The 16225-nt window shown below is 27.8% G+C and overlaps 1 protein-coding gene across 5 annotated transcripts in view; it reads right to left on the bottom strand.

Annotated features, from left to right (window-relative positions):
- Positions 1-16225, bottom strand: part of LOC108914331 (tropomodulin) — a 145943-nt gene that overhangs the window by 93024 nt on the left and 36694 nt on the right. For 4 of the 5 annotated variants that reach the window (XM_018720119.1, XM_018720120.2, XM_018720117.2 and 1 more), the window contains exon 1: positions 1389-1524. The exons of the other annotated variant lie outside the window; for it this stretch is intronic. In XM_018720119.1, the coding sequence (XP_018575635.1) occupies positions 1389-1469 (81 nt within the window). In that variant the 5' untranslated portion in view covers positions 1470-1524. Of the gene's footprint in view, positions 1-1388; positions 1525-16225 lie in introns of those variants that run through there. 5 annotated transcript variants of the gene reach the window in all.

Genomic DNA, 16225 nt, shown 5'->3' with positions numbered 1-16225 from the left:
AAATTGCGAACTGTAGCTGCCAAACCTGTCACGCTGCCTTTTTCTTTTTCGTTGACAACACTGTACCGCACAAATATCGCAAAATTCAAATCTAGCGCGAATTTTGGGACACCCGATACAATGATACTAAGCTTTTATAAATTTTGAAAATTATACTTTCATTAATATGGGCCATTCTTTGATCCTAACTGTTTATAAAAGAATAAAATAGCAATTTGAACATTTTTATTGTAAAATAGGTTTTTATTAGTACCACACTATAACTTAATAAATTATGTAGTATTATCTAAACCATAATCTGTAGATCATTCATGCAAAATATAATTTCATTGCATAGATATAATTCCTAAATAACTAGGCATCGATATCTGACTAAATTATTTTACATTATATTTTCCTTAAATTAAACATGAGTTAAAAATGGAATTGAAAATAAAAACATTCATTGGTGTGCTATATGGAAAAATATAGGAATAGTCATAATTGCCACTAAATTTTATTGATGTAAAAGCAAGAAGAAACATTCGAAGTTACTTCCACAGTATCTAAGAAGCTAGTTCAAATTAGTTCTAAAAATTTTCCTTTGTGCCTTTAAAATACAGCAAATATTAAAAAATATTATTTTAAAAAAGGAGAGACTATAGTTAAGTTATATTATTTGGATACGTTTTAATTACATACTGTTATAAATAACTCAAATGTTTACTCGTCGTTTCCTGTTTTTATGTATGCTGATAACAGAAGCAAAGACAGTTTCCAATCACCTTTTACTTCATTTTCAAATTTACTGAATATTTTTAATTAAGCGAACATAAATTTAAGAAAATTGAAAGCGTTGACGTAATATTTATTTAAGAATACAGTTTTTTTCAAAACCCGTTCATTTATATTTTCATTTTTCATTGCTTAAAATCTTAAAATAACCAGTAACTCTGTATTTTCACAAAGAAAAATATCCAAAACCATAGAAAAATATATTTGATTTGTTATTTTATCGATTATATTAAAAATACTAGATTGAATTTAAATTAACGATATCTATTTATTGTACTCCACATTCCAGAAACTAAGTAAACACAAAATATAAACATAAATATGAATTAATCAGGCATTTGTAAATATCTGTATTGTACAACACAACCCGTAACGTCAGAATAAAGTTAAATATTATCAGGTTCGTATACGTATATAATATCTAAATCTAATTAAAGAGCCACTAATTTAAAAATACGGAATAATGCTTAAGACGACTAATTACGCCGTACTCTTGTATTTTGAAGAGCAGATTTTCACAAACATGACGCACTAAATTTAACTTTTCACATGAATCAAAAGGATCTAAAGTAACAGTGAAGTTTAACTTATGACTCTGGAATAAACGAAGTTACCTCAATGATCCTTGTAAACATCCTTATTTTGATCTTTTTAGGTTCTTCGTTGGTTGTATAAACACAAACAATATCGGCCATAATTATTCTAGACCGGCAATCGGTGCCCACGTATTCTGAACCGGATATTATTTCTTTAAGAGCAAAAATGAAACTGAGTATTTTCTCGGTCAAATTCACTTAAATACTCATTGCACACGTGGTATATAATTCATTTGTTTATATCCAGGTTTAATAACAATATATTTTAAGATGAAAATCCCACTGTAGTCAATATATATTACATTTTTCTTACCTAATAAATAGAAACAACTCGTGGTGCTATTCTTCGTGTCATCGGAAATATATTTCATAATAAACTTTATTTTAATTTTATAAACCACTTTAATGCACCTACTATTTTTAGGATTCTCAGACTCCTCACTGGTTGGTACTCAGATTAAATAAAAGCTGGTAAAAATATTTACGCTGGATCTTTTATTTTCTGTTGCGGATATGTTTAATTTACGATTCATTCGAAAATTTACGTTTTAACTTACTAATATTTTTTTATAAACAATTTTCCTTAAACTTTCCTAAAAATAAATTGCTTAGGTATTATAAAAATGAGAATCCAGAAAAAAATAATATAGAGATGTATGTCCCAAGTATTACAAATATATGATATTGTTGTTCTAGATATATTTTTTGTAAAACTTACACTTCCATGAAGCGATCTCTTTTAAAAAAATTTAGTATGTAAATTTTGTAGAAAATTTTAAGGGACGAGGATGATTGAGAAAATGTTGCCTGTGGATACTCTTCATTTAATATCCTGTCTAAATAGTATGTTTTGTGATTACCTAGAAGGAGGTAATTAATTATGGATTTTTCATTTTATATTATTTACCTCTGTGTTTGTAGTAGAAAGTTGTATATATTTTGAAAAAATGTAATAAAACCTATTTTACCACAATGTTGTATTTCTATTTAAAGATCTATATAGACATTTTTCTAAAAATATTTAGGTAGATCTGACCTTGACATATGCATAATAGTTTTTTGTTACAGCTAGGCTTTTACGCTTTCATTATATTAGATTAGTTAGCTTCAGTTCTGTTCTGTCACATATGCATACGTGTTGTTCTTATTGAATATGAAACAAATTACAACACCTAAACAAATTTCTTGAAAACTGGAAGATATGACTGTTAAAATTTGTTATTTATTGGCACTAGTTAGCTAAAGATGCAAGAGGTTGTAAGCATCTGTAACAGTGTTTGCCAAATTCGCTTGTTGACTGCACTTGAATACTAATGTGACTTATTTCAAGATTGTACAGAGCCTTCATATAAATGATTACAAGCCACGTGGCCAGTAATTTTGTTTGGAATAGTAATTTTATTTCCCTCACGTTGGTACGGCTGCTGCATTGCCGGGAGCGTAGACATAACGGTTTGTCATTGTTCATTATAAACGAATTATTAATATTAGTGACGCTAAGATTTAGGGATTTTTAATATCATAATTTAAATAAAATTTATATGTGAGATAACTTGGTGGTTTATATTTTTCCAATGCCCTAAGATAATTTTTAGAAAATTTGTAGACATTTACAAAAGTATTTTAAATATTTTCAACAGTAACGTGGCAAAAACTATAATATAGAAATTTTATTAGTATTTATTTAAGATAATTATTAAAAGTGAATATATTTAACATAATATTTTAAATACACATTTTTTTGGAAATGTATAAACACAAATTGTAATTTGTTGTATTGTATTTTTTATATAAACTATAGTTAACATTGCCACAATTGTGTGAATTTTTAAATACATATTTTTCCATGTATCTATTCTACTATCAGCTTTGAAAATGAAATTAAATATCGGAATCTTGGTGATTTTTTTGTAATAGAGTTAGTTTAATGATCCAAGACCTCATTTAAAGGTAAGTACCGTTCTATTTTAATAATTGAAATACCTAGGTAATTTATAATAGAATTATACTGCGAATTGTTACTACCTACACATATAAATATTTTGTTATAAAATTGTACTTGAAAACTATACCATATTGAATATTATCATGTTTTTGTCTCATCTAGCAATTATGTGCAGGCTGTATATACTAAAACCGCCGTAGGTAGTTTTGTCGGAGTACACATATTTATTAAAAGTACTGCCGTATCATGTGGATGGTACATATTAATCCATTCAAAGGCATGTCACGGCACACCACTTGGACTGTTCAATAAGTGATTGTTATTCAGTATGTGATGGTTTGCTCAGGGAGCGGTTATTAAAAACACGCCAAAGAATAAACGAATACAAGGTCGTGAGAGCGATGAAGAAAGTCATACAAATCCGTGCGATAGAGAAAGATGGCTATAATGAAGACGTCTAATAGTCACCGCCCATTTCGCCCTTCCGCAAATAAGATCCACTTCTTATTTGGTAGAACGATTAGGATTATGTGAGGCGATATTCGTCATGTTCTTATATTACACATCTTTACATCCTGTGTGTGATACTTATAAAGATATGATTTGGATATAAATATATATTGACCACTTGTCTCAAATTTTAGGTGTTATCTACAACTTTTTTAACATCACAACAATTTTCTTTCCGAAAACAGAATTAAGGGAGATATCAGTGTCGAAACACTTAACTATTTCTGAAATTTGTAAGAATACGATGGAATAGTGCTCCGTCGTCCCGTTATAATTATTTTCATGAGTTTTAAGTAGACATCTAATTCGAAATTTTTTTTATAAAATTACTAAATTACCGTATTGTCTGAAGTTATTTTTTTGTAGGTGGTACCGTTTTAGTTTTTTCTCTGTTTTTCTACCTATGAAAAAATTAATTTTAAAAACCCTTGTGCCTTGGATCAATCAGTGTTTTTTTTATTAAACTATTTTAACTATAATTGAATGTGAGATTTTTTATTAGGCAAGACGACATTTGAATGATCAATTTAGCTCAAGGGTTGCTTTGATTAATTTTTGAATTTTTTTTCACGGGGAGGAAAATAGTTAATAAACAAAAAATATAATTATCTTTAAACCAGCTCAGCTTGTAGAAAAAAAATACATGGTGGCATTGAATTTATTTTTTATAATATTAATTTTAAAAAGTCCATTCATTTTTAGGAATAAAAAAGTATATTTTTGAAATAGTGAGTTACTTACTATAGACTAACTATTAATGTTAATTTATGATAGGTTCACTTCACTTCATGTTTGATAATATAAAATTAGTTTTTAAGGTACAGTCCATCTAATGGATTTTCCAATGACTGCGTCGGAACAGAAATAAAGACATTTTGCCTTACATTATGATATAGAAGTATGTTCACCTAAGTACCTAACTGTTTTGCCAGAAGTTCGTTAAATACACGCACTGTTTAATTCAGTACGGTGAAAGATATGGTTCATGAACAGCAATGATTTCCTTTTCAATTTAGCTATTTATTTCTTTAATGAGTGTAGGTAGGACGCAATATCTAGTTTTATGTAATTTGAGGCAATAATTTCTAGAAACACTGAATAAACCATAGAACGAAAACAGAACTTGCATTTAAAGTGTTTGTAAATTGAGGAAGTATCTATGAATTGGTCTAATTTTTTAACCAAAATGTAGCAAATAGATTAGTATACTCAAAATTTTGATAAATAAAACAAACGAGTATGTTTAATTGGATCTTATTGGAAATATTGTCAAACCACTAATAATTAATCGACAAATTAAACAGAATGGCATTAAGGAATATGAAAAATATTGATACCACTAAATGGACTACAGCCAACTTATGAAACTAATGCAGAGCTGTGTTGAGAATGTTTAATTTTTATAATTAATAATCACAGAAATTAGTAGGTACGTAACATATTGATGTAAATTTAGAAATGTTTGTAGAGATGTCAATTAAAAGTTGAAATATATACGAATAGTACGAAAACGAGATTGTAAAAACTTTAGAACATCAATCAGAAAAGACCCCATGAAAGATTTAGAAATTTACATTATTTTTAGATCTAGGGGACGTTTATCCCATTAAAAACTGCACATTACCAACATCATTTCACATCTAAAGTAAAATTGATGTCCTTATTTTTGAATTTATATCAAAGCAAAATGTATATCTGATAGAAATTGCTTCAGGTATCAAGATTTATTATGCACGAACATAAAGTAATTATTGGCCATTTTTATTTATCCTGCAAAATACCTACTCTATTGATAGTGTTGAGATATGTGCAATTTAATGTACTTGACAAATTTGTGTTGACCAATTACCATTAAAGTCATCATCCAGTGTGTAGAAACAGATTTTATACATAAAAAATTTAATTTTTGCGAATGCATCTGCAACATCAAGATTTATTTTCGGTCAAGTCACCTCTGAAGATGCCGGCAATGAAGAACGGCGAAACGTTTGGAAGAGTTGATTGCGACCTAAGGAGCAGTTCCGTTTGTATCGGTTTTAGAACCAACAATAACCAAGGGGTTCTAATAATGGGTCCCCCCAACCCCCCACCCCATGGAGGCTATCCCGAGAACAACAGGGGCGGGTCAAAGATAAGATTCTAGCTAAGGCTAAGGTTATTCACTTAATGTTTTTTATTTTCGTTTTATTTAATAATATCAAATTTATAAAAATTTATAATATTTAAGATTTATATACCTAATCAAATGGATTCAACTCAATTTTTATTTGAACTAAGAAAAAAGAAGGAAAAAAGTGAAAGGGAATTATTAAATTACATCTTTTGAATTTATCACAATTGCATTTAACTAAAAGATTTTATATTTTACGTATTAGTGTTTTAAAAGTCTGGGATCTAAAACTTATAATTACATATTAGAACGAAAAAAGTTAAAAAAAGAAATGTCGAAGATGATGTCTAATTTTTGGGTCAGAAAAAAAAAACAAAAATACACGGAACTGGTTGTACCTATTAAAATATCCCGCTTCCTCTTATGTATAAAATAGATGAAAGAGCGCAGAAGAATAAACTTCGTGTCTTATCTGTCAAGCCGATCCAAACGTTACCTCATCAAAGAATATTTTTATACAGATATTGCGCAGTACAACAATGTAGAAATCTGAAAAGAAAAAACTGAATTTAACTATATTTAAGCTTTATTTATATTTTATGCAAGTAGAGATTCAATATTTTTGTATTGGTAACATTATTAAATCCAACATTTTAGTTTTTGTTCGTTTAATCCAATCATTTTCAAAATATGGAGTTCATTGATTTCTATTTTTAAATTTAAATTCAGTGATCCTCCTCCTAGGACACTTGAAATAACAAAATAGGACGAAAAACTTGTATTAGAGATAGACTAAATATCTACTATTACAAAATAAAATATTTATGGAAATCATTTTTAATGAAAATTTCATGTATATTTATGTTATCATGGATGATCATAAACAAATTTAATGCTTTTCGATGATATGCAATATATTTTTTATTAATCTTTTACTTAGGAATACGAAGAAACTAATAAATATCTGCCAACATAAAAAACTGATCTAATTAGACTAAGATTTTTAATTGTATACTGTATATTCTAAATTAATAATATTTGCTTAAATCTTAAGTTGCGTTGCCATGTTTTAGTAATATGGAGAAAAATTGCCTCTACAATCCTTCACGATTTATAGTGTTTTGTTTATAGCTGCCAAAATACAATGTTAACCATGAATATGTTGTTAAATTTGCAAAATATCTATTTATGTGATTACTAAGTACATGGTAATACCCTTTTGTTAATGAGATTGATATTACAAATAATGAGTTTGGCTGCAATAGTTGGATGAGTACCTAGTTAAAATATCTTAATATTCTACATGAGTTGCTTTTCATAATACCCTTTTGCAATTTTATGCGTAAAAAATTTTGGCTCCAAATTTTGAGTGGATTACATTTAAACATTTGACTTTTCGCTAAATCCGTGTTATTAATTAAATACAAGGTAATACTTTCTGATTAATATTTGAAGTCAGTTATATATGCATTATTTTATATACATATAATAGTTTTGGCTGCAAAATTTGAAAGGAGAATATTTGAACTATTTTGAGTTACTACATGAGTTGACTTTTCGTTGTTTGTACTACTGAAATTACATGAAAGAAAGTGTTGACAAGTGTACTGAACTGTTTATGTTATTAAGCAACTACTGATACTTGCCAAATACGTAGGTATTATTAATGGTTATTTTGGAACCAAAATTTGTTTAGGAAAATTTCATAAAAATTTTGCATAAGTAAATTTTTTAAAGTCATCCTTATTATTTATATACACTCAGAAAATTATTTATTAAACTTCGTAAAGGAAAAATGAATGCATATAAATATACTGAAAATATGTTATTATTATAAATAATAATTTAGTGCCAAAATGTTTTACGTATAAAATTGTAAAAGAGTATTATGAAAAGCAAGAATATTAAGATATTTTATGTAGGTACTCATCCAAATATTGCAAACAAACTCATTAATTGTATTATCCATCTTGTACTTAATAATCACATAAATAGATATTTTGCGAATTTAACAACATACTCATGGTTACATTGTATTTTGGGAGCTTCAAACAAAATACTATAAATAGTGAAGTATTGTAGAGGCCATTTTTCTCCATATTACTAAAACATGGCAACGCAACCTAAAATTTAATCAAACATTAATTTACATTATACAGTATAAAATCAAAAGTCTTGGTCTAATTAGATCAGTTTTTATGTTGGCAAATATTTATTAGTTTCTTCGTATTCCTAAGTAAAAGATTAATAAAAAATATATTGCATATCATCGAAAAGCATTAAATTTGTTTATGATCATGATAACATAAATATACATGAAAGAATGTTTCCCCTGTCCCACACTTACGCAGACGAATATTCGTGAAATCAAAGAATATTCATGTATACACATTTTCTAAACTAGTCTGTTCTTATACAGGTACACCGATAAAAATTGTGTAAATTTACGTAGGATTTTTATACATATATTTGTAATTGATACAGAAAAAATATAAATATACCTTATAAATTGTGTAGAATTACACGTTTGGGTATATTTTCTTTTTGCGATGTATTCTCACCTTTTACCTGTTGTACTTTTATATTTTAAATTGTATTATTCCTAATTCTGTATGTTTTTACTATATGCAATGTAAACATATGAATAAGAGTGTAAATTTACATGACCTAAATGGCTCAACCAATCAGATTAATCATGTTATCACCCGGTATGCGTGTAGAAAACTGCGGTAGTTATTCATAAGGCATGTTTAGATTCATTTATGGCCTAATAATACAGCACAGCATTTTATCAACCTAAATATAACGTTATAAGTAAACACTGAGGTAAATAAATAATACAACTTGTGTAAATTATATAAATCTTTAGGTACATCTTCATTTAAAGTTATCTAAGAGTATGATAAACATCAATAATAATCATATTGAACTTTGCCTGATTTTTTCACCCAGACATGCAGATTGTAGCTTACTATTTAAGACACATTTTACTTATCGTTTTACTTACACTATATTTTATTTTCAGTTTAATGCTATTAAGAGGTCATTGCTCTCGAAATGGTTCAAAGATTCCACCTCAAAATTCACCAGGACGCGAGAAGTAGGGCAAAATTTTCATCCAGAAAAAGTCTTCATATTCGCAGTAAAATTTTTCCCAAAAAATACGTTATACATATTTAATTATTTTAATTTAGAAGCCAATTTTATGGAAGAAAATTTGTCTTAGATAAATACATATTGTTTATTTAATTAGTCCTCATAGTTAAAATAGTCTAAGATTAATGCAAGCTTTATACGGTAGCTCATTTTTAAATTTAAACATTGAAGTATAAAGTCGTCACTAAAAAAAGTTGTGTAAAATTATAGTTATTTATTTAACTAGGCAATAAAGTACAAGATCTAATGCTACAAAACTATTTGTTCTATGTCATTAAAATTGTATGATATTTCTTTTATGCCTTTAACGTCAATCGGCGGCAGAATATATTTTTTTATCCTTTAAGTAAGTAGGGAGTTTTTTTACAGAGATTACTTTATATATACTTATTTAATTTTTAATGATTTCGTTAATTTAAACCTTCTATACTAAGTTTTTCATTATATTATTATGTTAAGAAAACTGTTTTATTAATTCAGAAATTTATAATTTACTCTATGGAGAGTATTTACTGCATTAATAAATCTTCTTATTTGTTAGTTTCCCTTCACTTAAGTACGTCGTAATCTGTCTTGGATAAATATTTAAGTATGTAATAAAAAAAATTCTTTCTTAAAATATTACAAAATAATAATGCATAGATTTTCTTTTCTTGTTAAAAATACTATGTAGTTTTCTTGTCTCTTAGTAAAATTACACTTTAAATGCCATAAATATATAAATGATGTAATTTTACATTACCTACCGGTGGTGTAAAAAAATAATCAATTATACTAATGTAATGTAGTTTTACATAAAATTTTTATAATGTGCTATTTACTTACATATTATTTATATACCTATTATTAGATGTAATTTTACATTACCTACCGGTGGTGTAAAAAAAATAATCAATTATACTAATGTAATGTAGCTTTACATAAAATTTTTATAATGTGCTATTTACTTACATATTATTTATATACCTATTATTAGATATAATTTAGAAAAATAAGGAAACAAAACAATTAATTTCCTCGAATATTGAATATTCACTACACACATGTGTAGAGCCGAAATTTGTGTCGATTTACTTCTCAAGATGAACATTCTGAATATTTGCCAACGAATACATATTGTTCGTCCCCACTGCTAAATTGCCTAAATAGGAAATATTCGTTCACGAACAACGTATGTGTGAAGCCTGGATTTGATACAAGACAAAGACAATTATTATCATCAATTACAATTAATTATACTGTGGCAAAATTTTGTGTGGCTCTGCAATTTTTTTTAATTAAAACACCTCAGTACGATATTTTTTTTCTTCGGATACTATAATTATGCTGTAGTGAATTCAATAGGAATTGTACTGTATTTTTAAAATAACTATTTGAAAAACACACATTTTTTAAAAGAAAATATTTTTCCATTAAATTAATATTCATTTAGGTACTCTCCTTGCTAGAGAAATAGATAGGTGATATAATTACTAATAGGTAAGATATTAGAACATATAAAAGTTTATTTACAAAAATAAAAGTTCAGTTTGAAACCACTCTTCTTTTATCTCATTCCTTCTAGTATACTTATTTTGTTAAAAAGAGCGATCGGAACAATGTTCTGAATTAATTTTCACAAAGGCAAAATGCATTTTATTAATGATCTGTTCACAAAGTGCTGCTTTTAATAATTTTATGCGGCACAAAACAGAAAACCGACAAAAGGTTAAACGTCTGGCAAGTCTCCAATTACATATGCCAGAAAAATTGTGTCTAAAAATTCCCCCAACTTTGATAATATACAAAAGCACGTACTGGCTACTCTTATCATTTAAATATAAAGCAAAGAAAATTATTTTGATCATAGTCACAACAGAAAAATTGTTGTAAGCAAGTTTCTATTGGTGGTTGGTTAAATGCGTAGGTACAAAATCACAGAATTGTGCAATGCTGCAAGTTAGTAAGTTGCAGTAGGTATATTTTTAAAACCGGATCATAAACATTATTGAAAATCACCTTGGCTTTGTTATTGTGGAAAAGTCCGCGAACTTTAAAAATGGATTCATAAATAAAATTTTAAAAAATCGTTTCATTCACCGTCGTATGGATACAGAAATTTATAAATAGTTTCAGCAGTTGTTTGCATTCAAAAACCATTAGCGCGCTCTATTGGAGAAAAGATTAAATAGCAATTTATAGACGTCTGAAAACCGCTGAAAACTTCATTCTGAAGGTAAATCGCTGTTATTCATTCATCAGTGCCTCTGAAGACTCTGCATATAAATAAATCTTTTTACAGCATCTGCATATATGGTAACTGCTATTTTATTTATGTAAATAGTTTTTTCCCTCTCTTTTATTTTGAGTCATCTATCTTCATAAAAAATATAGGTAATGATGCAACAATAAAGATGTTTCACCAAAAATATTTACATATATTTACTACAATTAATTTAATTTTCTTTCAACTTCATTGAGATAAGTTATGCTATATTTTTTATAACTTGCGAGATATTCGAGTTTTGTTTGATATTTCTGCGTTAGCAAATGAATGATACAAAATAGCACTATTTCCAGTCCAAATAGTAAAAACAATGATTTTCGTCAACATTATACATATAAACGGATCAGACGAGATCTCTTAATTGATTCGCAGAGTTCCAGATTTAACAAAATCTGACTGCCTGTACAATGAAATTAATTTGGAAAAGTCAAGCTGTTGGAACATTGAAATTGAAATATTTGATAGTCTTTACAAGAATTTTATAAACCGTATTCGATTGTGCTCAGCAAAATTATAGGTATACATTTTAAACAATTACACAGCCACACAAAAAAAAAAGTTCTGTACCAGACATTTTTTGATGCTAAATCCGAATCTGCACCCAATAACTGATCTACCGGGACATTTTTTAGTAAAATGCTAAAATATGTAATATATTCGTGATTGGCGACTTCAAAAACTACTGAGTAACAAATTTCAGGCAAAAGCATTGAATAGAAAAATGGTCTGTAGGTGTTTTTCAATACTTTGAGGGATAAGTTATAATATATTTTTTGGTATGTTGTTTATCTACCTACATTTATATATTTGGTAGTATAAAATACAAGGCTACGTGTTTTCACATTCGTTATTTGATCTTAGGTATGGGCTTAACCCCCTCGTAGGGATGGATGTGGATTTAATTTGCATATATTTCTTTCCAATGCTCAAAACATTTTAGTAAATTGTTTTCTCAAAGTATTTGCAAATTATTGCTTTTCGTTATAAAGCTTTATATTATCGTCACTATTTCTGCAGACACGCCAATGAATCTCAAATCTTTTGTTGGAAATGAAATGCCACTACTACTTTAAAATTTACTGGAATTTAAAATAAGTAGTTGAGATGTTACTTCGGATCCGAATTTATAATTTCAGTGTTGTTTGTATACTTGGTAATGATTCATAGCAACAAGTGACAGTAATGTCAAATTTATTTAACATTTTTTACTACGATGTGCCTCTAAATATAATATCAAAATATAGCAGGCATATATCGGTAGAGAAGAGCAGTATTCATCAATACAAAAGATTAATATATGCATATATTCGCCCAAAATATTCATGAATGTATCTAAATGGATTGGGAGAGGAGGCCCAATTTCATGGCCGCCACGTTCTTCAGATTTTAACCCGATAGACTTCCTGTGGGAATTCCTTAAAAGTTTAGTGTACTCAACCTATTACAGATAAAGATAAGGGATGAACTGCTACAAAAAATTAGATATTTCACGTACAAACAAATAATATTTGTAAACTTAGGAAGTGTGTGGAGGTGGAAGATGCCCATATTGAAAATGTATTTTGATAGTTTTCTTTCTTTTAAATTAGATTTTTAACTTACTTTAACTTATTCTAGCTTTTTCTATTTTGTGTTATGTGTAAAGTGTGTTTGTCAAATTTTCTTAGTTAAAATTACATTAGCATGCAGTATGATTTTCCAGGATGTTATTTTAAAAATACGTACGGTTCTAACATAATAATTATGTCCAATTAAAGATTAAAAACAAAAAATGGTGAAAACATGCACGATACATAGTGATCTGTATTTTATATTTTCTATTGATCTGCTTTTTCAGTATGAAATTTTTGGTTAGGCAAAACTATTTTCACAAAAATGTCCCTTGTCGCAACAGTTTGTTTTATATATTTTTAAATTTTTTCATAGGTGGTTAAATACTTATTAAATAAGAAAAATAATCTTTCTTATATTCACAATTTCACAGAAAAATTATTACGAATACTTACACCATTACTCGTGAATATGATTATTAAATAATATTTATTATCCACCAAGAATGTAAATAATCGTTACTCATAAACGGTCTAAATATTGAACACTAAATATTGTAAGTATTCATTACTTAAATTTTTAGAGATTACTGTATGATGTATTCTATAATCAGTATTTAATTAAATTATTTACTTAAATTAATTTCTAGGTATTTGCAATGATTTCTATAATAAAATTTAATTTCAATAATTCTACTGAACCAATCGATCAATTAAATAAAATAAAATATTATACATAAGTTATATCTTTCATGAAGAATTTAGATCTTGTTTCTTCTAAATACACTATTGTTTTGAAATTTAATACACTAATACACTTTTCTTTATACATAAAATTCAATGTAGTAATTCAAAATACTACATTGAATTAAGTCGTACTTGTAATACTGCAAAATAAGTGTTAGCCCCATAAAATTTTGAAAGCGAAACTCGTGACAAATGTGTTAACACTGTACATTTTGCTCACAAATACGTCTGCAAGGTACCTTGTCTTTTCAATTTCTGCAAGAATTTAAACTTGAAAAAATGATTTGGCTTCATATCAAAGAATTCACAAACGTTATATCGAAACCCACTTTCACAAAGTGTCAGGGTTGAGACGAGCGAGTATAATTAACTACGAATTGCGTTTTCATATGTAAGGTCAATTTAGATGTGTAGTATAATTTTTAATTGCATATTTAGAATAGTTGCGTGATTCTAAATTTATTTTATCTTCAATGAATTCCAACTTCAAAGTAGTATTAAAATGTAACAAAATTATGAAAATAAATATCCTTTTATCTAAAAAATTGTCAGGAAATAGGTCTCTATTTCTGAAACAAAAAAAGATATAAGTAGAGGTTGTACGATTTTTAGGCGATTAGTTCATTGTTGTCTATGTCGCCCACGCTGGCCACTGTATTTCTTCTGCGGGTATTACTTATACCGGTAGTTTCTACGCAACATCAGAAATAATTAGAAGACTACAACAACACCCGGAAGTATTGACTTCACTAAATGACAATCATAACGCTTTAAGACTAATTATTTTTAGCTGAAGACAATGTCTATTTAGACCGAATCATCAGTCGTGTAGTTAGAATTCCAGTTTTATATATGGACCAAGCACAAAGTACATGATCGATCGCAAAATCATCATCAGTCGACTCCATAATAACTCAAAAGTGAATGTTCTTAATATCATTGGAATTATGTATTGTAGTTCGTGCCCGAAAAATATTTTTTTTAATTTGTTTAACCAAGACATAGTTTGACAAACTATATATGTAGGTATACAAAGTAACGTCTCTGATATAAGAAAATCTGACGTAACTGTAGTAATAAAAACAAAAAATCGTGCCTATGTAACTTCATAAAGACGGGGCAAATAATCATAACTAAAATCTAGTATTATACCAATTTCTATGATTTACAACCGAAATTCAATATTTTGTGAAGAAGTATTATTATTATTTATTATTTATTTTGTGAAGTATCTGGTCACTTTTAAGATGTACACTATAGCATCACTTAAACAAGAAAAAATATTCAGTTGAATTAGAAAAATTAGTTTTTCATGGGTTTGAAAATTATGAAAATTGATGTAGATAAATGGAATGATTGTTTCTCCTTGCGTTGCCATATCTTTTTTTATTACTGAAAAGAGTATAAAGAAATCTGAAGTGTACATAACTAGATACAATTTTGATTAGGTATACAAGGTGATTCACAACTTATCCGAAAAAAATTGGGAATAGATGCCTCATGAAAAATGGAATCAATATCGTAAAAAAATGTTTGTAAAATCCTTATAGCTTCCGAGAAAAAAATTCCAGGTTGTAGTATTTAAAACCCTTACATCGCTGGGCTACTGTAGTCTCTAGCGTCAGTCACGTTGTGCGCTGTACGCAATTCGCCCTCTCTGTCTCTCTCCACGTGGCCCCAGGCGATTCCGAATACTGAATTTTAGTAGGTATTACAACACTTTTCCAAGTGTCAAAAATGGCTTACATGTATAGCAACTTGGAGTTGATGGATATTATTTTAATTTATGGTGAAGCAAGACAACATTTGTGTTAGTTCGTAGCCCAAATGTGTTTACATGTAGATGGACAAAATTTTCAACAGTTGTAACATCAGGTATATCAAATTATTTTATTAATTCAAACCACAAATTAATTTTATTAATTAATAATAACAATAGCGGTAAAATCAGTTGAATTTGCCGATATAAAATTGTTATAAAATGTTAAATAAAAATTTTATTTATTTCTTTCCTTAGAAAAGTACATTCAAATTTTTTTTTCGTATAAGTTCTGAATCACCCTGTATATCGGTGGATTTACCTCCAAGAATATGGATAAAAATTAAATTTCATCCGCATAATGTGAGTTTCAAGTTAACGATTTGTACGTAATCTTTACCCTTTTAAATTACTTAGTTGTTAAAAATAGTGAAGTCGATTCACCCTGGTGCGAGAAATGGGTAAGTAATACATTTAAGGAAACACAAAAAAATTTTTTTTAGGTAGAATTTATTATTGTCATATCATTTGGATAAATAAGTACATTTGATTTTACGTTAATGATAATATGCGCTGTGACTCATTTTTTAATTTTAAATTTACACAAGGTAGAAGGAGATAAGTCGAAGTTTAGAAAGATTTTTCTCATACAAAATTATTATACAGGGTATAACCAATTATAGTAGGTCAACCCGTTAACCACATATTCTTTGGATTAAAATAATGAGACTTTTCTTATGTCACTTTTCATTTCGGAGCCCCATTTTCAAAATACAGGGTGTAAAAATTAAAATTTAAAAAATGATTTTCAT

Source organism: Anoplophora glabripennis, unplaced genomic scaffold, assembly GCF_000390285.2.
Source record: "Anoplophora glabripennis isolate ALB-LARVAE unplaced genomic scaffold, Agla_2.0 scaffold792, whole genome shotgun sequence".
NCBI lineage: Eukaryota > Metazoa > Arthropoda > Insecta > Coleoptera > Cerambycidae > Anoplophora > Anoplophora glabripennis.
This window is presented reverse-complemented; position numbering and strand designations above follow the sequence as displayed.